The 17,266-nt window shown below is 35.6% G+C and overlaps 3 protein-coding genes across 3 annotated transcripts; all 3 read left to right on the top strand.

Annotated features, from left to right (window-relative positions):
• Window positions 1-3,138: 3,138 nt before the first annotated feature.
• On the top strand, window positions 3,139-6,434 carry PHYBLDRAFT_172385 (hypothetical protein; the record flags this gene model as incomplete). The annotated part of the gene is made up of 11 exons (XM_018436789.1): window positions 3,139-3,182; window positions 3,564-3,568; window positions 3,686-3,772; window positions 4,002-4,100; window positions 4,638-4,663; window positions 4,832-4,858; window positions 4,899-4,931; window positions 5,321-5,371; window positions 5,808-5,815; window positions 6,183-6,217; window positions 6,406-6,434. The coding sequence occupies 11 exons, from the start codon at window positions 3,139-3,141 to the stop codon at window positions 6,432-6,434; spliced, it is 444 nt and encodes a 147-aa protein (XP_018287172.1).
• Window positions 6,435-7,149: 715 nt separating this feature from the next.
• On the top strand, window positions 7,150-7,650 carry PHYBLDRAFT_66899 (hypothetical protein; the record flags this gene model as incomplete). Its single annotated transcript, XM_018441703.1, has 2 exons — window positions 7,150-7,377; window positions 7,495-7,650. 2 exons carry the CDS (start codon window positions 7,150-7,152, stop codon window positions 7,648-7,650), a joined length of 384 nt encoding a protein of 127 aa, XP_018287171.1.
• Window positions 7,651-11,875: 4,225 nt separating this feature from the next.
• Window positions 11,876-17,151, top strand: PHYBLDRAFT_85972 (hypothetical protein; the record flags this gene model as incomplete). The annotated part of the gene is made up of 12 exons (XM_018443631.1): window positions 11,876-12,226; window positions 12,300-12,396; window positions 12,509-13,077; window positions 13,164-13,239; window positions 13,309-13,389; window positions 13,469-13,695; window positions 13,793-14,056; window positions 14,125-14,791; window positions 14,837-15,325; window positions 15,452-16,024; window positions 16,115-16,609; window positions 16,703-17,151. Coding segments are annotated over 12 exons (4,338 nt in total), but the record flags the coding sequence as incomplete, so codon positions are not given.
• Between the last annotated feature and the right edge of the window lie 115 nt (window positions 17,152-17,266).

Raw genomic sequence — 17,266 nt, 5'->3', positions numbered from 1 at the left:
ATCAGGGTTTAAAAATCAGAATCAGAAAAGAATCGAAAACCCGCAAACGAGAATCTGCACGTAAAGCCACTACCAATAGCAATAGCCATAATAATAGTAGTAGCAGTAGCAATAGTAAAAAGGCTCATTCGGAAGCTATTGTGTCCAATGAACCCTATGAATCCATCTGCATGTTCGAAGACGACGAGGATTCCCAGGACGAAGAATCTGCAGATAACGAGAGTGATCAATGCGACACAGCCGAAAACCAAAATTACTATGATGAAATGATGCTCACCACTACAAGGAGCTCAATCTCAAACCAGAGCGTTACAACAGCGTGCTCGTATCCTGATGAATACATGGGTGCTCCTGTACACAATGACGATTGTAGCCTTCCTATCCCCACACGAGACAACTTAATACACATGGACACAGACCCTATTGAAAAGCACCAACACTACAAACATTCTACACCATTATTATCATCATCTACACCAGATCACAGTTCCAGTGGACAATACACTGTTTCATCTCTAATTTCGGGTAAGCAAAAAAAAATTGCACACACACACACACACACATACATATATAAAATAGGGGAGTGGCTCAATTGGTAAAGAAAAATAACCCAAAAGATAAACCACCCTTGTTTCTATTGATGCTTATTTTAAAAAAAAAAACATTTTCATTTGATATTTTGCGTTTAGGACTTGGGATTTCTAATCAAGACTGCCTGGCTAATCAAAATACCACAAATCAACAGCTATACGAAACAAAACGAAAATACTCACCAAGTAAGTATCCTAGAAACGTTAATAGATGTATTAACCTATTTAGTTAAATTCTTTCAAACGATGATATTAATAAGATTTAACTATAATATTCTTATTTGATTAATAATAATAATATTATAACAATAACAACAATTGTATTAATAATTGTAATGATAATGATAATGATAATAATAATGATAATAATAATAGCAGCTCTCACGGATCAAAGCTACAAGAAATTAAGCCTAGCGAACCTGATTCACCCTGAACATAGTACATTATCAACCCCATCTCCTACCTCGACAGGGCTGTCAAACCAAAGAGTACATTATCATCACCAACATGAAATTGGATCATCTAATGCACCATTCACCATGCTCCCACCCATCACACACAGACAACCACAATCCCAATCACCGTTAAACAAAGAAGATAACGGCAGCAGGAGTATCGGAAATGTCAATCTACACACAAATTGGAATCAGCAAAATGATGCCCCATATTCATTTATTAATATGCAACACTCAAGGGCAAACGGGAATCTAATTCCACTTTCTCCCCAAAATCTTGCCCAAGGTAGAAGAGTTTCTCTAGGAGCTCGCCCTGATCGCCCTGAAATAATTCTTAATGCCAATGAGCAAAACGTACGTCAACACGCACAGGCGCTACCCTCTCTACGAGAACAACTTCCCGAACAATTACAGAATTATGGAATTCAACAAGATTCCCATGAAAAGAGCTAGACAACCCATAGGTCTTTTTTCTTTCTTTCTTTTTCTTTGCTTTTTTTGCTTGTTTGTTTGCAGGATATATATATTATATATATACATACATGTGTGTGTATATGTATATATATATATATATATATGTATATGTATATGTATGTATGTATCAGCACACACACACATATATATATATATGTGTGTGTGTGTGTGTATATTCATATATTCATATTTTGTAGTGTTTTATCAAGACAAAAAAAAAGACCAACAAAAAAAGACCCTCCCCCAGAAAATTATCCATTTATCATTTATGTTTAATTCCAACAATCCCATTTATTATTAATTTATCCACAGAGTAGAAAGAGAACAGCAAAATATATATATACATACATATATATATATATATATATATATGTAGTCGAAATGAATAAGGACAAAATCACAGCAAAGAATATTATGCATTGTTCTTAGTAATTATTGTTGAAATATATAATATATTCTTGCATTAAAAAAAAACATAATAACTATGAACACAATATGTATATATAAACGTATACCACAAAAAAAACGAGCCCCTTTATCACAATGTGTATATTTAATAATTTTTAAAAAGAAGTAAAAATAATGATAACAATTTGTTCTGCTAAACCCCAAGAGATACTAGTCGAACAAACTGAATGATTAATGTTCGTATCTTTTGAGGCACATATTAGTTTCTATACAAGTGTTCTAAAGATCTTCATATACATTTGGCTGATCTAGGGTACATTCTAATATCTCACAAAGAATCAAATATCATAAGTCATATATCTACTGTCATAAAGATGATCTTCTTATAAAGCGTGTCTTTGCTCTCTGTTGATTTCTTCCAGAAAAAAAAAGAAATTTGACATTGGATAATCTTGCTATTTCAGTGTAAATCACAAGCATTTCCATTATAGAACCAATACCTTGTTTGGAATCTTTAATATGCACATTTTCTTTTTTTGGTCCTGTCAGATATATTTTTTTGCCTAATAAGATCATGTATTGATTATATGATGTACATATGTATGTATTAGAAAGGCTAACAAATCAAACAAATTAAGGTATTTTTTTATTTTTTTACTTTTGTTTTATGCAAAAAAAAATATCAACCTTTTATCATTAACAGTATTCCATACAACAACAACAAATTAAGTAAATAAAGCAAAATATCAAGTGGTCTAGAACATTCAATATTGACTTCTATTTTTCTGTAGTACCATCTTGTGAAATATATATATTTTATTATATACATTTACCAAGTAAACCAATGAACTTTGTATCTGTACACGCACAATAAAAAAAACAAAAAAAAATGGATATGCCAGAATCACACAAAGCCTATTTCAAGAAATGATAGTTCTAGTCATCTTTTTTTATATCTTTTTTCTTTGTTTTTATTTTTCTTATTGAAAAATATGTCAATTTCTTTATATAACATTTATTGTTTCAAAAAATGAATATGAAAATTATATACTTGGATGTACAATCTAAGATAATAAGTAGTTTAATACATAAACTAGTGTTTGTCTGGGATTTAAATACCTAATATTTACTCAGGAACAATATGTTTTAAAAGTTAAATGTCAATAAAATTCCATTTTTGTTTTAAGCCAATAAAACACCATATTTTAATTATGACTAATGTCAATAATAAGGAGCTAGTACTTCCACCAACTAGGTACTAGTGTTTCAAAGGACAAGTATATTATTATTATTTTTGGTTGTTGTTATTGAAATCAAAAGAGTAGTTTCGGATAAGTCATTTTCCGTGGAGAAAAATAAGATAATGACATGCATGTACAAACTATATATATATTTTACGTGTATAGATTGTTTAGAAGAACCAAAAAAAAATAAAAATAAAAATATTCGATTTGCGATTTGGTTTGTACACATCTGTATGGTACTCAAGTCAATCATTCTTTCGATTATTACTGCATTTTACTTGCTCGGTTTTGATTTTTAAGCTTTAGAGAAAATATTTTATATATTTATATATTGCTTGTAAACAACGAGAATAAAATTTTGCACATATACTATTTTATTATAAATAATATAGGGCAAGTATAGGTGTATAAAATACTAGCAGAGAAAATATACCTATCATTATAGACACACAAATATATATTATATAAATGTATATATATATATAAATAAATGTATTAAATTTATGTACTAAAGCCCTACGCGATTCTTATAATTCTTGGAGTTGGTTAAAGCTATCTTTATTTACTCTTTATGTATTGGAAATAAACGACGTATTATGGAGTAAGTTTATTTTCTTAATCGAGGAAGAGGCTCTTTATTGAATGGTAAAATCTAAGGTTAAACTGTAACCATGCAGGCTAAAGGTGTACAAGAACCAAAAAATACTTTGTTGTTACTGCTGTTACTGTTACCGCTGGTACTGGTGCCGGTGCTAGTGTTGTTGTTGTTGTTAGTACTGTTGTAAATTCTTAACACGGCTTGCATAAACTCCGTATATCCCGAACCATAGCTCCGTTGCTAATACGTGTATTAATGCACTTGAAACCTGGCGAGTGTGAACGTATGGATAACCCTAAAAGATATAGCAAAGAATATTGCTGCGGTATAGGTTAATGACATTATTTAGAATATCTATTTTCTTTGCTAAAATTCTACTTTTTTTTCTCGATTATCTTATGAGCCAAATACGTGTATATATATATATATATTAATGTATACTGGATTTAAGAAATATATAAATATAAATCAAATGTGGCTCGTACGAAATTTCGGGTGGAGACGAGAGAATACTCGGTACACGGAAGAAAGAAGAACGCGACAGACAAACACAGGTATGGTTAGGATTAGTTAGAATAAAAGGAAACTCTATATTTAGAGTGTCCAAATAGGTTTTGTCTTGCAAAGTTGTATCAAATTAATAATAAAAAAACAATGTGCGTGGTTGACTTTTTTTTTTGGTTTTTTGTAAAGTGATCGAATTTCTACATTTTATCTCAAAAGACAATATGTTCTATGTTGGTTTTCTTAATGATTTCCTCTATTGCTCTTAAAAGAAAAGAAAGCAAAAAATACAATAACTGTGAACATTGTGTGTAATTAAATCCACGTTCGTTTTTATACTTTATATTCTATATATTTTTTACAGCAAATAGCAGTGTATTCAAGGACGGTGTACTACAGTCTCATATACCCAAAAAAAAATATACTATATATTTTTTTCTGTTTTTGCATCTCCGAGAAAACTCTTTCGCTCTTATCGGCGTGACGAAGTATATAAAGAGTGCTAAAAAATAGTTTATTAAAGAAGTATTGTATTGTGTGTCGACATTTTCTTTAAAGGGGACACTTCATATTCCCGAGTTCAAGGTAAGAATGCTACATGTAAGCAATATGTTTAACTTCATAGCTTACAAAGTCGACACAAAGTCAAATACTAAAAGTAAAAGGTACAAATGTCTTGCATTCACCTCGTTGTACACACACATATATATAATCGGGATAAAAGAATAACAAAAAAGAATAAGATAGTTGATTTTAGTAGGCGTTTATGGTCTAATAGCGAATAATTGTATGTATTTTTAATTGTACATGGTTGTATCGCCTACGTCATGTTGTGTCTGGGAGCGGGTGGCTTCCTTTTTGTATAACAAAGAAAGATGCATTCTTATTGTGGCAGAATGCTTCTGATCCTGCTGTGCTACTGTTTCTAACTCATATTTAAGAAACTATATATATATATATACCTTTCTTTTTTCTCACCAGGCTTCTGGTATAAAATAAAGCTTATACTTCTGACTCCTATTGACATCAGATGAATGTTTTTATTAGCAAATTGAAGTAAGAGTATCGCCATTCGTGAATAATTCCCTGGGGTTCAAGGTAAACAATTTTCTACAGGCCCAGAATATTTTGATTTAAACCCCAGGACTTGGGTTATACTTTAAGACACCTTGTTATCGTGTTACATAGTCTATTATTACATGCTTACATATCCAAGTCTCGATTCTATCTCATCATTCAATTGCGTACAAAAAAATCAGCCCAGTTACAAGGTACTGCTTCAAGTCAATAGACTACAGCCAAAGCAGTTATTCACTTTGTCCACAAGTTATCTTTTTCCAATGTTTAATTTAATGTAATTATTTTCTAAAGAAGTGAATATAATTATCTGGTTTATCATGTCGATCTCTATAATCAAAATAGCTAAAAGCAACTAACATTAACTTTGTCCAGATCAATTCAGTATCTTTAATTCAGTCGATGAACCTCATTTTTATTATTCGTATGATCGCTAATTGCTTTCTTTTTTAATAAGATTATAATGTAAGATGTTTCAAGACAACACACGTTAATAGCGAAATATGAACTATTATTTAAATCGATATTTTCTGTAGAGGTTGGCTATCGACTGTCATTCATTTATTCTTTAAGTATCTTTGACAGTTGTATACAATTTAATTCCCAAAAATCAGTAGTAAAGAGCTTTTTTCTCGGTAAAGATTAAATTTGGTCACGAAAACATAAAAGGGTCATTCCATTAGACTTTACTAGTTAGAAAGGTATTAATCTCAATAGAATAATTCGCTATTCATAAGTTGATTTGTATACCTCATATTAAACTTGCGTTTTTGAAGATATGACAATGTTTACCACTACCAGGCTTAATAACTATTAATGAGTCTTTTATTAGCATATGGCTTTTAGCATACAAATTCAACAGCTGTGGTAAGATAACACATGTACTCCACAAATGATCCAAATAAAGTAGTTTCAGACTGGAATTCAATAAGTATTTTACCTTTTAATCTTTCATGATTTAAATCAGATCAATATCTGGCTAACAAGAACAGTTATTTGGTCTCCATTTTCACAAATATACACACACACACACATATATATATATTATGTTAAAGGGTATAAGGTCCTTGAAAGAGCAACATAAAATATAAATACAATTTTTTTTTAAAAAAAAGTATCAAGACTTGAGATAAGTTTTTCTTTCTTTTAATTCGATCTTCTATAATCAATTTAAACTTTCACAAGACAGAAAAATATATGTTTTTTTTAGACTTTAATTTGAAACCCCCTTTCGAAGCTTGGTATACAATGTTTAGTTGCTTACGTCACGACATATCAAGCCACGCTGCTTCGTATTGTATATAACAAGACGTCAATGTGCATATGTATATAACTTACTTTCTTTTAAGAAAAAAAATCAAGAAACAGAAAAAAAAAGAATATTAATAAATTAAGATTCACAAATCACAATTTCTTACATAGTAAATCTTTACATTCTTGATGTCTTTTTCTATTCTTATTTTAATCGAAAAAAAAATCACGCACCCATTATCAAAGTCGTCACGGTAATTAGAAAATATACCATTTTTATTGGATATCTAAAGCGTAGATCATTATTTAGAGCGCAAATATCACTAATTTGAAAATATAATTTTTCAAATTAAGCACATTTTTTTTTGTATTTATTGGTCGGCTACAAGGCAAAGCACTGAAAACAAAAAACAAAAAAACACATTAATATATTATTTAATTTTATTTAATTTCATTTTTTTTTCTAAAGTTGTTTTTGTTGTGCTGTTTTTTGTTGTTGCTGTTCGTACCTTCCCACAATACACACACTTGTGTTTTCTTAAAAGCAAATGAACACACCACAAAGGTCATTAGACTATTCTTCTGACAAAGAGACATTAAAGACTCCAGTCAATCAACGATTCCGACAGATCACCACTTCTCCAGCACCTTCACCAATTAGGCGATACCTGTCAAGTACTTTAAATGATTTTCGTGAAAAAGGAAATAAAGAACTTGGTCGCATATACGAAACTTTTTCAGAGCTCACAGGCATAAGCCCAATTCCAAAGGAGAGAGTAAGAGCATTCACAAAAACAGAAATGCCAAAGAAAAAAAATACATAGTAGTAGTAGTATTGTTTTCTTTTAACTAAAGCTCCAAAAAATATATGTATATGTATATAACTATATTAGTCTCAGAAAACTCTTAAAACTATTACAAAGCGTACATCAAAATCAACTTTGGATGCTGATCAGATCTTGAATGAGCATAAAAATCACACATTCTTGACACCAATTATGGAAAGACATTCAGTGAGGGATTCAATCAAACAAGACATTGGTGCGTAATCATTAGCTCCTCCAAGTAGATCAAAATTAAACAGGATTAACACTACAATCGGGAGTAGGTACACAGACTCCACTCGCGGTAGAAGAAGACCACAATTTTTCATCGAGAAATATATTTAATGAAGAAACTTCCTTTTACAACAATACATTCAGTATTCCTCCACAAAAAATATCAGAACCTACAAGTATAAATCACACACGACAAGATTCAGATGATAACCAACTCGAGAAGTCAATCGATCATAGTAAAAAAAGTAGCTTTTCTTTTGATTCTCGCTCGATTGAACACCAAACACCGCAACCACCACAGGAAGATAACCGTGCCTCACGTCTTGTTGAAATGTTGATGGCAGAGAACGTACGACTCGAACGGCTGCAAAAAAATTTGGATTATATTTTATTACAGGTAATATACTTACATATACATCTATAATTCTTGGATCGTGTGTACATTTGTATATGATAATAGATGTTAAAGTTTATTGGAACTTTCTCTTTTCGCTTTCTTTCGTTTTTAGACTTCTGAGCTGGCCAAAAGCCCAAGAACACCTTTCCCATCTTCTGAAAACAGGTTATATGAATCCGAGCTAGTTCTTCAGCGAGCAAATACAAGAGAGCATTACTGTCGTTCACCATCAACTTCACTTGCTTTACCTATAAATGAGCTCAAAAAATACAGCGAAGTGGCAGAATCCCCTCGAAACCTATTGGATAACACACCATCTTCGTTTTATCGCCAATTTCATTCTTCACCTATCAGTGCAACACACTCGTCCTCGGTTCCGACACCCTCTCCTGCCCTTCCCTCACAGAAACCACCACCACCACCATCACCACCACCGCCACCTCCTCCTCCTCCGGTACAAACTGTATCTTCACAGAATGCACCTTTCGTTCAAACAAGTAAAGCTTCTGATAAATCTCAACAAGACAAAAATGTATAAAAATAATAATAATTAAGAATTCCAAGAAGAAAAAAGGAATTAAAACGTTTATCTAAAACTATTGTATTAATCTAGGCTCGGGAAAAACATTCAGAGCCAAGTTCCCCTCACGGTCTGACAGCTGGTCTTTTGAAAGATATACCTAAAGCCAGACTAAAATCAGCTCGAATTATTGTGTAAGCTTGTACAACTTTCCTAGTTTTTCTTATAAAGGAAGAAATACACAATAGAACTTTTATATATTTATATATACATGTGTATTCATTTATTCAGTTATTCATCTGTGTTCTTATTCTTGTATTAAAAATTTACATATATGTGTACATGCCAATCTACAGGTCACCCAGTGGGCGGAGAGTCAGCAATCGGTTCTGGAAGGAGATCCATAAAGACAAACTCAACAAGCGGGTGTTACCAGAGGATAATATATCCTCTCCAGCTCATAAACGCCAGAGAACTGATCCAGAACTACCGATAGATATTGATGATGAAAGATTACCTGAAGAGGCAAAGATGTCTGAAGAAAACGATGATGAAGACGATTTTTGGAAATCGGATGGAGGTTCGAGTGCATTTAACGACAGGCTGTTTCGTGTAGCTCAAGAAGAGCGCGAAGAGTCTCATAAAAACAGCCAATCACCTCGCACACCATCCACTCTAGGATACGAGCTTGAGATGGCAAATGATGCAGCGTTACAATCAAGCCAAAAAAGACTCCAAGAAGACGTCCGAGTAGCTTCATTCTCACTCCAAAAAGTACAACAACCCGAAGATCCAGAAAGAAATTCAGTAATGCTCACAGAACTCAAAAAGAAGTTCAAAGAAAAGCAAAACCTGTGGCGTATTCAAGGTGATGAATGGAGGTTTTCTGGTACATCATACATCACAAAGGAAACAAGAAAGAAATGAACGAATATATGCGCAATACACTACACAATAAAAACAATTACTGTACATACATACACCTTTATATATATATATATAAAGATATACATATTAAATCAGGTAGGGTAAGGAGCTATGCTATGATATATTGAAATCAAATGCTTGGAATATTTTCTTGATAAAAATAAAATAAAATAATAAAGGCAACATAATAACTATTTATACAATTCATGTTTTTTTTTTCTTTTGAAATTATTCCTTATTATTAAGTACTATCAGGTATAAAACGAAATTGTATTTGTGAAATCATTTGAGTGCTTTGATAATGATATCTCTGATTTTGCCGATCAAGCAGTTGTTGGTTAAATTTGTTCATTATCATTCTTTATAAAGCGTTTATAGACCAACGCCAGCAGTACTATGATTAACATCCTTTATAAAATACAAACCAAATATAATAATAATCTAGTTTTCTTTTAATATTTCTTTTTACAAGTTTCATTATTGGCAATAGCCCTGAATAAATAAATAATAAAATCAATATGATTTAGTGTATAGAAGAAATTTTACATATTTTGTTCTAGTAAATAATCTACATATTTTCAATAGAGTCAAAATATGAGAAAAAACAAGAATTTTTCTATGAAATATTCCTTTGTTATTTCAGTAAAGAAGATAGATATTTAATATCAAGGAGGAAATAAAAGAAAATAAAACCAAACAAGTACTGTATAAGCAAGTATCAACAGTAAGTGTGATATGTTTTGCGGGGCTTACACCAAGTGAGATAAAGATCATGTGATAGGGTGTCCTTTGTGGTAACTGAGAAACTGAATCAATGAGAAAAAGGACAAAGCGCGCTGTAGAAAAGTAAGGGGAAAACTACACTCCACCTATAAACCATTGTTATTTTATATTTTATATATTATATCTTGGAGTCTTTAGCCGGACCTTCTTCTAATAGATCTCCTTATTAATTTTTTAACCTTAGCTTGGCTATTTTTGTGTTTGTGTGTGTTTGTGTGTGTCTATTTTCACTCGGACGCGCCCCGGAACCGAACCTTGGAAGTTCAGACTGATTTCCACTTTAGCGTGACCCCCATTGTTGCGCCTGTTTCTATCCAAAACCCTACGCATGAACATCTGCTCATCTTGAACATTACCTTTTATTGATCTACACGGTACACGATGAATCCAATGGATGATACTGCTTCGACAGAAACGACCAAGACCAGCCCGTCTGTCATTACAACGGACTTTACAGCAAATCCTATACATCATTCAGACAGCAATGTCAATCCTCATCTTCTTGTAGCACCTGTCATGGAAAGAAGTTCAAGCACTAGTACCGTCAAGTTTCGGAACAATTACGATGCATTGTTAAAAGAAGTCTTGGAAGAAAGTTCAGAGGATGAAGAGGAGCTGCTTAACCAAATGGACATTGACCTTACTGCAGCTACGGCAGAACTTCCCGATGAACTAAGGGCTGCTCTCGAAGATCGCTCTCTGGCTGACAAGTATCTTGCTAACCTGAAGACGTTTATGAGTCATCGTCGAACACATTCATATAGCTCAATGACAAGCAGCAAGGGTGACTTTTCGAGGTAGACTACTGGACTTTCGATATATTCTGCTTTACTAACCTACAGTACCTCTACCAAGCCCTTCTACACCAATGCAAACTTCTTTTACTCAACCGATGTCACCCAAGCCATTTTTTCGAGCTCAACAAGATCCACTCTCAAAACTCCTTGACGACGTTCCCTACCAGACACGTCTTATCAATGGTGTCGAATCCTTGACTGTACTGGAGCAGAAGTTTTATGCTTCGAGGATTCCAGAGTTGGATCTGCCTTCTGTGTCTGACACAGTAATTCGAGCACGATTGGATTCTTTGTACAAAATTCAAGATGATTTGTTTATCCATTTGCATGGTGGCCCGCTTGCAAAAAATGGCCGCCATTCTCAGAATATTGGCGAGAAAAAAAAGCAAAAGGTAACACAACTTTTGGATGATATTGCCAAAGAAATCGGTCTTTACGAAGAGTTTGTAAAAAAAGGTAAGTTATAAAAAGGGAACGTTTCTTCTTTTTCTTTTTGGCTTGTAATCAAAGTAATGACTAGTTGTAATCTACTTGTGAAATATTACCCTTCTAGCCAATTATCTATCTCTAGAAAATATCCTCAATGAGTCAGACTCTAGCGGCGATGAGTACCAAGATTCAGAAATATTCGAAACCGACGGAAGCGGCATACATTTTGTAGGTGGAAACAGGGGGAGTCTCATATAAAGGCTTGTCTCATCTTCTTGTGTGTCAAAGGACTCTTCGTCGGATATCTCCAGAACATCACCTAATACCCCTGCGTCTCCTTCAACATATTCGTCCGCACCAGTCGGTTCGTTCTCTAGCGTATCTGCGTCTTTACCAGCAACACCACGTCGTACCTCAGCGAGCCCATATTTCTCGCTTTCAGAGAACAGAACAACATCGAGCCCTAATTTCCGACGCATCGGATCTTCTACAGGCGAATCATCCACATCTCACCAATCCTCTGATGCTGGAACTCAGTCTGATCATTCTTTATCTCTTTCTGTTCTTATGAATGGTACAGACTCACCACAGAATGAGAGTAAAGATAGTGTTGAACCATGGGAAGCATTCAAGTGGACTCCACTACTAAAAATATCTGAACAGCTGTACTCGGATTCTGTTAGAAAAAATAGTGGTCTACTGACAGTGCTTGCAGTAAGTGATTGGGGACTGTGTTCTTATTCTGGGAGGGTTTGATTCTCAATATAATGTATTTCAATCTTTTAAGGTTAGTGGTGTGATAGCTATTGGAACTACCCGGAGTCTAGTGTTTGTATATGATTATTCTCAAAATCTGAAGTGTGTTCTCGGTGATAGTGCACGAGGTAAGCCGTATTATTGACTGAATTTTGAAAGTTGGCTAGTTAATCTCTCTCTCTCTCTGTGTGTGTGTGTGTGTGTGTATGCGTGCATGTGTATTTATATGTATATTTGTAGCTGTAGAAGTCGGATCTGTTACCTCACTAGCCATATCAGCCGACCATACAACGATTGCTTGTGGATACAGCCAAGGCTATATAATTGTTTGGAATATTAAAAAGCCGGCTTATCCTGTACGAACCATCGATCCCCTCCCGGCTAGTCAACTGGCTGGCGCATTGGCTTCAAATGCGGTTGGTCCACAACAAACACCTCTAAGGAAGGAAGGTCATATAAAGGGTGCTGCGATTCTTCACATAGGATTCATTAGTATCAAAAAGTCGGAAATTGTCTCGGCCGATGACCAGGGAATGGCTTTCTACCATTTACTTTACAAGGTTGTTATGGTCAATGCGGTAGACACAACCCGGATATTGGGAAGATATCAGAATATATCCTTTTCTTCAGACCCAGCTTATTCTTCCGCGGCATCAAGCAGACAATATGGGTCACCTAGTGATGATATACCAGTTATACCCAAACCAAAGAAACCCAGTACGGTATTTGGGATGCAACCCCTTCCACTCGGGCATATACCACACCCGGCCGAGAGTTTTGGATTGGTCGCACTCTTAACCCCATACAAAGTAAAAACCCATTAACATATAATGTAATATGTATGCTAATTTTTTCTTTAAAAAAACCACCCCTTAAAATTATCACAACTACGTAGATGATTATCGTAGGTCTCAAGCCGACACCTCAAACACAATTCAAATTCCTGAAGCCAAAATATCTCCATTCTACTGGTTTAGTAGTAAATAAAGATGGCTTAAAATCTCTTGAGGCTGAAAGAGAAGAATCTATAAACTCTAAAGAACACGCCGACAGTCTTTCTGGCTGTCTTGCTTGGCTTCCAGTAACCAAAACTGGGATGCACGATGAAGGAGAACCCCAAGGTAGGATAGAAATAACAAACACGCATTTGAAATAATGGCACTAATTTTTTTTTTTAAAAAAAAGACAAGAAATCTAAAGATTCTCTTCCTTCAACGGATCCTATGCTTGCATTCTCTTGGGGGTATCACCTATTTATTATCCGTGTTGGAGTAGAAGCTGCTGACTCAAAGCAGCAGAATGGCAACAGGGCAAACAGAAATCCAATAGGAAACAAGCCAAAGAAAGGCAATAAGCTTGAATTTATTAAGCTAGGAGAATGGGAATGTGGAGATCCTATTGTTGGGCTTCAGTGGATAAACAGACAGGTACATGCTTTTTTCTTTTTCTTTTCCTTCCTTTTTAGAGGCATAAATATCTTCTTTTAACATAATACTTATATGAATCTTTTGATTAATAATGTAGATCCTTGTCTTATTTACACCCAACGAAGAGATGATCTTGTTTGACCCAAAAAATATGAGAGAAACAGAAAGAGCAAATATTCGGAACAAGCAGCTAGTCTACCACGACTGGTTTAACAATCCGCTTAAGGAGGTAGCCAGTGAGACCATAGTACAAATCCAGAAACCAGCTCTTGGAACAAACAACACCATTGTTACTCACAAAACTATTGAAATGGCATACTATCACTCATTGAAAGGTTACAAAGGCAAAATGTTCCTTTTGGTACGTATATTTTTAAAGAAATAATAATAATACAAATGTAGACCACTAACCTGTCTCAAATATCTTAGGGACTGCGCCAAATATTTGTTGGCACTCTCTTGTCTTGGGCAGATCGTATTCTCGCTCTTGTAAAAGCAGGTGATTTCCTTGAAGGTATTGAACTTGCAACCTTATTTTACAATGGGCAACGTATACAGACGGTCGTTGGACTTCCCGAAGACGAACAGGCTCGTAAGAAGCTTGTTGGTGAAAAGCTGATGGAGCTTTTGGTGGCCTCTCTTAATTACGCTTTCTCTTCCAAACGCACCTATGAAGGAATGACGGATGACATCGCGGGGGGAAACTCGATTCTTTTTCATGATTTGGCAGACGGGTGTATGAAAGCATGCTTAAGCATGGGAAAACTCGATTTTCTTTTTGATACAGTGTACGAACGTTTTGCCGCATCGGGCGTAAGAGGCGTTTTCTTGGAAGTATTAGCGCCCTATATTGTAGACGACAAGATGCCAGACATACCACCCTCTATTATGAAAGATTTGGTAGAACATTACAGCGAGAAAAAACTACTTGGTCAACTTGAACAAGTAATTTGGCATGTAAATCCTCAGTGTTTGAGTATTGACCAGATTGTCAGTATGTGTCATCGCGAGGGTCTGTATGAAGCTATGATGTACGTCTGGAACAAGAGTATGAATGACTACGTCAGTCCTGTGGTAGAAATGCTCAAGGTTATCCGTCGTGTTTTACGGACTGAGAGCCAGTCAGCCACAATCGAACAAGCCAATCCAGCGCAGCGATCCCGTGTTTCTAGTGGTGAGAGTAGAGTTTGGCCACGCCCCTCTCCTGAAAATAACTTGAGACAAAATACTGAAAAACTATTCGAATACCTCAAGTCGGTTTTGCGAGGCCGGTCATTTCCAGACGATCTTCAGATGATAGGCTCACGAGCAACAGAGGCAAAGAGTGCTGTTTATTCTTTTGTTTTTTCTGGAAGATGCGTTGTTTGGCCGCGTATTGGTGGAAAACTTGTATTAACAACAACGGAAGATGAAGAAATGTCGGAGCCAACCTACCCTTACTTGCGACTCTTACTTAGATTCAACACCAAAAAGTTCCTAGAAGCACTTGAGGTTGTGTTTGAAGATCCTTGGCTCAATGGAGGAGAAGATATCTTAACTTCGACATTCGAGGATGAGTTGCCAGGAAAAGTTATCTCTCGACAAATTATCGTCAGTACATTGTTGGACGTCATGGGAGGAGGGCTGTCTGGTAGCGGGCTTCCACCGCCGCCACCTAGACCAAAACAATCAATATCCACATCAACTGTCCAATCTTTCAGTGTGAAAGGGTCAGACTCTACAACCCATGGATCAGGACACACTTCAGATTCACCAGCAAACTACGACTATGCCTCTAGTGATAATCTGGTTCAGCTTTACATGTTTATAGCCAATAATCTTCACAAATACACAACCTTTATCTTACTTCCTCCCAAAACATTGAACAAGATTTTGGTTCGATTGGCAGAAGAGCCCAGCACTGATACACGGGAAGAACGACAACTAGCTGTCCAGAATTTACTTAATATTTATACACCTGTCAACGAGGAACACATGTCAACACTTTACGAGGAGGCGGGTTTCTGGAAGGTCCTCACGAATGTGTACCGACGTGACAAAAAATACGGAAAGTTAGTTGAGGCATACCTGAAGGATGATGAACGGAGAAATATGGTCTTTGAATGCGTACAAGGACTTTTGGGCAATCGCTCCAACCTCAACATCAAGCAAAAGAACGAAGTGAAAAGTGTTATAATGATTCGGATATCACAATTTGTGGAAATAGATGGTCAAAAAACTGCGTTTATTATTGAAAAGTTTTTTAATAACGAGCATGCAAAAGCCATTCGCTTATTAGAGGAAGATCAAGAACTGGAAGAAGAAGAACATCATGCCACAGCTGACAAGCGTCTTTTCTTGTATCTACGTGGACTTTTGGAGCCAGAAGATGACAAGAAACACATACCTAAGGTGGCTACCAGCGATTCACACACAAGAGATTCTGGGATGGTCTATCAGCATAGAACACCTAATGTAGACTCTGCTATCCAAGAGCGTTATATTGAGCTCATGTGTCGGTTTGATCCTTCTGGTGTGTATGATTACTTTAGTACAAAGCTAGGCGACAATGTGAACCTGGACAATCTTTTGAAGAGCTGCGAAGAGTATAATATCATTGATGCTGTCGTGTGGATTATGGAAAAGAAAGGAGACACCAAAGGCGCACTGGATACGATGCTAGAAGTTGCAAAAGAAAAAAATACAACAATACTACAAATCATTAAAGACCACGCTCCTGAAGACGGAAAAGCATCAGAAGGAATTCCCGCTAATCCCCGTCTGTGGACGTTTGAAGATCAAAGTACAATAAGTAGCTGCTTAATAGGTTTAAACGGTGTGCTGCGTGTTGGTACTCTCTTGTGCGAGAATAGTAGCCGGATGTCACTGTCAACATATACCACAGAGGTGGCTGCCTCTAACGATGACCGGGACAGTATCTCTGTTGTTTCATCCAAATTAGATAACGATGAACCGGATCAAAACTCTATTGATGACCCAGAAGAAGAGCCAGATAGACCGCAATTAGAAAATGACGAAGTGGAATTACTGTGGTTCAGACTATTGGATGCCTATGTAGAAGCATCTATTGAGATTTACGGTGCACTTGATTCGATAAAAAAATCATCATCGGCCACAATACCCCAGGGACTTCATAATCACATAGTGTCATCCTTCAAATCATTCGTACAATCTATCCTTGCGTCTTTACTTCTCTCTACATCACCCCAGGTATCATTACCACGTCTACTACTACGACTCATCCGCTCTCAAACACGGGGAGAGACAACTTTTGCCGATTTCCGTGACATTTTGTTGAGTATGCTTGACACTTACAAATACGAAGGAAAATTACTGAAGATGACGAATCAACTGTTCGATCGAGACCTCTATGAGGGTGTGCAAGAAATGGTGCGTAAAAAGGGGAGAGGATGGCGCCCACGACGTGCAGTGTGTGAGATTTGTGGCGCTGCTATTCTTGACCTTTCCTTACTTCAACGCCCACTTGCGTGGGGTTTTGAGGGCGAAATCAAGGTTACCCAGGAGGATACCGCAGCCGAAAAACCAGGGGAAGGGTCAAAAGAGTCAAAAG

Source organism: Phycomyces blakesleeanus (genome assembly GCF_001638985.1).
Source record: "Phycomyces blakesleeanus NRRL 1555(-) unplaced genomic scaffold PHYBLscaffold_22, whole genome shotgun sequence".
NCBI lineage: Eukaryota > Fungi > Mucoromycota > Mucoromycetes > Mucorales > Phycomycetaceae > Phycomyces > Phycomyces blakesleeanus.
The sequence above is the reverse complement of the archived record's forward strand: the minus strand, read 5'-3'. Positions and strand labels throughout refer to the sequence as shown.